Genomic DNA, 5,571 nt, shown 5'->3' on the forward strand with positions numbered 1-5,571 from the left:
TATATTCATAATTCACTCAGTCATTACATGTCCTCATAAACATCAATTACAAGCATAACGTGTGCATTATAATTAATATATGAAGTATTCATCTATCAAAGTATGTATGTTAAAAAAACTAAATTTTCAGTATTATGGTTTCTCATCTTTGGATTCTTCTATTTTAAACACTAAATTTGCCTTCATCCTCATATAAATATATCTTGGATATTTTTTATAGAAACGTGGAAAAAATGAAATCTAATTTTGGTTCTCTCACAACTTTTTCACCTATGACATAAACTCATGATCATGAAAAAAATAACATGAGACATTTTATCTTATTCAACAATAAGCTTCAAGGATGGATCTAACCTATCCCATCTATAAATGTTTATTTTTTTTCTGAAAGTAACATGATGGGAATTTTTTATTAATTAAGGGGTTAGTGTAGAATTCAATACACCTAATTTTTACGAGTGCTCACTACTACGTATTTTCCTATAAATTTATGGTAATAGGAAAAATTATCAACATGACATTTAATTTACTATTCCATATTTCTTAGGTTGTGTTATTGGCCATATCCATGAACATATGCCACCTAAGGTACTTTACAAAAAATCATATTTGGAAACAGGGATAATCTTTGATATTTGATACAATGTGATTAATATGGTATATTTTATGTACAAGTTTATTGATGGTGTAAAGGTTCCATGAGAGAATTAACATAATCCTTCATATCTTCTACATCATAAGGTGAAGCTTGACACCCTACAAGTGATAATACACATTATTAATAGCTTAATACACATGGATGAATGATAAAAATGGAGGTATTTTTCATGCAATAAATGTGTGGACCAAGACCAATGAATCTTAAAATAAAATATCTAATATTTCTAATGGTTGACAAATGTGGCGCATTGGCATGTATGTACACAGTGCCACATGTACATGTGGTGCTGATGTGCAGGCAATCATCAGATTTAAAAAAAACACATTGATGTGCCATGCATTGATGCGCTGCCATGTCACACAATCCTCTTTTATTATTATTAATAAATTATATCATTATTCTCATTTTTAGCTTTTTTTACAAGGACATAAGGTCCGACAGGAATCATCAATCAAGGATCACAAAGGCGAATCAAAGCCAATCATTGCAGTTAATGCATTGTTATGACAAAACTCCAAAACGTGATGATGCCACCAAGGATTATGAGAGAGATATATCTGGATTAAATCAACAACAAGGAGTCATCTAATAGTGCTCGATATTCGACAATCCCAAATGTCGATCAAGTTGAAATTTTGAGGGTAGCTTCATCTTTCTTCCTTCTATCCATCCGTATGGTTGGATCTATAAATTGAGAACCTGATATTTGTAAGAAACATCTTGACACTCACTTCCTCCTAGATAGAGAGATTAAAAGAGAGTGATATTTTGAAGGTCTATCAATGGTGGCATTAGTGTCTTGAATGCTTGGATAAGGTCAACTCAGAAGTGGGGGAGGCTGATATGCATCAATAAAAATCCCTTGATCGCACCAAAACATATGGACCTTAGACTAGTCTCCTAGGTGTATCGATCTATCTTCAACACATTTACTAAGGTAGATCCATATCAATTTTATCTTTCCCATTCTCATCTATCATCAGCCATTATCATCACACATCTTTCCTTCTCCTCGAAGGTATAAAACACTAAATCATCCATTGATCTCCTTCTTATGCATACGCTTCACTTATCCATATCTCACCTCTTCATATATTTCGATTTATCTACTCTTTCCTCACCTTTATTTGATCTATTTACATAGATCCTATTATTTTTATTCATCTAATTTTTTTCACCGGGTCATCTCATCATCATCTCTTATTATGTGTCCCCTCTCATTCTTTTTAATCCCCATTTAACGAATATTATCCCAAATTTACATTCCCTATGGAGATGACTCGTACTTATCTACTCTCTAGAATTATTACATGAGTATTACTATAAAATTTATTGATTGAACTTAAGTCAATAATGATGTGATTTTAACCCCTAATTTTGAATTACTAATTGATGAATTAAATTGGTCATTGATTCAGTAATCTATAAGTTGATATTTTTTCAATTAATAAGGAAAACTCATAAAGGTCATTGGAAACATTAATACATGGGCAAAGATAGCCATTGGAAAAATATTTTCGAATGTTGGTGGATATACTCTAAATTGGGGCATTTATTAAATGCTCTTTGAAACATAAAGTTTTATGAAATCTTATAAAAGACTTTAATCAAATTTTCCTAAATAGTATAAATAGAAGGGTGATGGAAATATTGGTATGACAAGCTAATCTCTCATTCCATATCCCCTTTAGTAATTATTATTAAAATATGTTTATTATAATGCATGTGTAGTGCTTATTATGAAGTCCATAACTATATAATGATTAAGACATAACTAGTCTTTGAGTTGATGGATATTATTACGTGGCCTTCAAGCCAATCACACCATCGTGTTTATTTAAGTTCATTAAATAAATATTATCTTCATTATTATTCCAGTGTGATGTTCATAATGAAGTTAATGAATACATACAATGACCTAGTGAATTATGATGAGAACTTAATACATAGATCACTAGTCTTTAATCATGTATCTTAAATATTCTTATTTGATGGATAGTCGAGATGGATATCGGATTATCCAAATAGAATAACAATAATTGTTTTTACTTATACGATAAGTATAACTGTTTCCGTAGCTATTAGTATGCAGTACTAAGGACCGATAGTGGGTGTTCTTCGGAGAAAAGAGTTCACTGAATGTATCCCTATGAATTCATGAATGTTATTATACCTAAACGTCAATCAGGTTGTACAAGTGATCCATTGACCTGATACACTAAGGACATCTCGTGGATAGACAACTACATTTTGACAACAACTTAGGAGACTCTAATCATGGGATTCAAACAAGGAATAACTTGGATGTAGTAAGAAGCTCACAGAGATAGTTGAGTGGTCAAGAGGGGATCATTCGCCCTCAGTATAAGAGGTGATTGACTCAAGGAAGACGTTGTAGAAAATTTCTGGTCAAGGTAGTGAGGATATTGGAGAAGGATTTCTCCAATGATCCTTGTTACGAATCAGTACATACCAAATGACAGATTAGGGTTTGACGGTCAACCATACCCTAAATTATTTGAGAGTCTTGCGCGGATGATGAATTATAGATATATGGTAACCAATGATTGTAAAGGTTAAGAGAGTTCAAACACTACTTAATATCTTTTAGAGCACGAAGTGCAGATTGATATCCCATATGTTGAAAACTTAACCTATCAATTGGGTTAAATCGATCATTAGTTAATTAATCTGTATGTTGACATAATTAATTAATACAGTTAGTTAATGATTCTAATTGGACCTCTAAAGTTATTAACTAAAATGATATATGAACCTAGAGAGACAAACGCATAAGATCATAAAAGCATTGGTGGATATATTTTACTTTGTGAGGTTTTTGACAAAAACTTAAGGAAAATATAACTAAGGAATGGGCACTCATCTTAAGCACCCAGGCCACCCATATTTGAGACCCCCTCTCTGTACTATATTCTCTTCACTACTCAACCAAAGAGAGTGTCTTCATGGTGAGAAGATCTTTAATATTTTCAAAGAGAATTGAAGAAGAAGATGTTGAGATCCAAGCGCCAAGCTTCAGATCGCTCTCAAAGGTAGAAAAAGTTCTACAAAAGATACATTTAACGTATTGATTTTACAGTTCGATTATAAATCTATTCATATATCTCTGAAGAAATAACCTTATGGAGGATTAAATTTCAATCCATGATTCATGTATCTCAGAAGAAAGCTCAAACGTTTGGAACCAGCATTAATTTTGGAACTTAGGTAATGTTTTCTTTGCTTATTTATCGGGTATTGTTAATCACCCGTGATAAGATTTCTTCTAAACATGAGAACCACTTGAAAAATATTTTCTTTCAATCAGAAAATATCTTCGATGGTCTCATTCTCCTCAAACAACAATATGAAATCGTATGTTCTTCATGGACGACTACCCCATTGAATGTCCAAGAACTACCATGGGGTAGCAAATCCAAAACACTACTCCGATCCTCTTTATTGGATGAGAACTAAGTTTTTTTTTTTCACCGTATGGAGTCTGGAAGAGGGAGCTCAACACCGACGGGGAAGAAAGCGCCACAGAAACAGAGGAAGGATAGAGCTCGAACCAGGGGGAAAAAGGCATCACAGGGCCTGCAGAATGTCGTCGGCGCCGCTGACAGTGAAGGCGCCGCCTTCCTCGAGGTTGAGCACGGTGACCACTCCGTCGACGGCCAGAAGGGAGAACCTGCGCGACCGAACGCCGAGGCCGATGGGCTTATCGCTGAGGTCCAGCTCCACCCCGAGCGCCCTGGTAAGCTGCAAGTTCCCATCCGAGAGCAGCAGGACTTGGTCGCCGATGTTGAGGTTCTCCTTCCACGCCTTCATGACGAAGGCGTCGTTTACAGAGACGCAGGCGATGGTATCCACGCCCTTCCCTCGGAGCTCGCCGGCCTTCTCCACAAAGCCGGGGAGGTGCTTCTGGGAGCAGGTCGGGGTGAAGGCCCCCGGGACGGCGAACAAGACGACCTTCTTCCCCTTGGCGAGATCGGCGACGCTCACGGTCTGGAGCTCGCCCTCGGCGTCTAAGTAAGAGAGGGTGGCGTCGGGGAGCTTGTCGCCGACGGCGATGGTGGCAGCCGCGGCGGTCGTCGGCGAGGAAGACGCTGAGATGGTGGCGAGGGTTCTACGGCGGAGGATGAGGCTTGGGCGGGGGATGGCTTGGCGGCGGAGGAAAGAAGAGAGGGGGAGCTGCGACTTTGCCGAGGAGAAGACGGGCCCGACGAGCTTCCCGGCGAAGGCGATGGAAGACGCGGCGGCGGAGGCCATTTCTCCGGCAGTCTGTAGCGAGTACAGAAGGAGAGATACGCGGCGGCGGCGCAGCTATAGAGTATAGAGCATGGAGGGAGGGGATAATCATTGACCCATCTGAGCGGCAGGATCGGATGATAGGAAATCAAGGGCTGGGATCAGCCGATGGACTCCCCTCATGGACTCAGTAATTTTTAGGAAACTCGTTTCTTCTGGAATCAACCTAAGTTTAAGTGTTTCATGCATTACAGCAGAAGTTGGCACAAGGATGAGGAAAGCTTCATTCTGTTGGATTGTCAAATAAAATATGGTTTTCCCATTTTTTGGTGACCTGATTTACTACAGGCAGCCATAGCTCTCTGTGAGCATCTAATACTTTTTTTTATCTTGATTTGGACTTAGCAAGTGAGTCTTTTTTATCTTGGGAGGGAAAGACGGGTTATGCCTGGTTCTTTTGTGCCTTGAATGTGACAAAAAATCTATCCGTCAAAGGTAATAAACTTATAATTTGATAATATATTATCAAGTGTCTCTTCTCAGGACAGTTGTGTGACCAGTTTGGTTTTTCAACCAACTGGTGTAAGACCTAGACCATCTTTTCTTCTCACTTGACTATCATTTCTTCACTTGCCTCGCACATTCTGTTATGCCCTTCA

General features: G+C 37.8%; 1 protein-coding gene across 1 annotated transcript; it reads right to left on the bottom strand.

Moving 5' to 3' along the window:
• Positions 1-4,089: 4,089 nt before the first annotated feature.
• LOC144705502 (Thioredoxin superfamily protein) lies at positions 4,090-5,002 on the bottom strand. The gene has a single exon (XM_078578210.1). The coding sequence runs from the start codon at positions 4,931-4,933 to the stop codon at positions 4,250-4,252; it is 684 nt and encodes a 227-aa protein (XP_078434336.1). The 5' UTR covers positions 4,934-5,002; the 3' UTR covers positions 4,090-4,249.
• Positions 5,003-5,571: the final 569 nt, after the last annotated feature.

The sequence above is a fragment of the Wolffia australiana genome, chromosome 7 (assembly GCF_029677425.1).
Source record: "Wolffia australiana isolate 7733 chromosome 7, ASM2967742v1".
NCBI classification, from domain to species: Eukaryota; Viridiplantae; Streptophyta; class Magnoliopsida; order Alismatales; family Araceae; genus Wolffia; species Wolffia australiana.

Excerpts from the sequence above, each read along its gene's own strand:
- LOC144705502 (XM_078578210.1), bottom strand. The coding sequence starts at position 4,933 with ATGGCCTCCGCCGCCGCGTCTTCCATCGCCTTCGCCGGGAAGCTCGTC.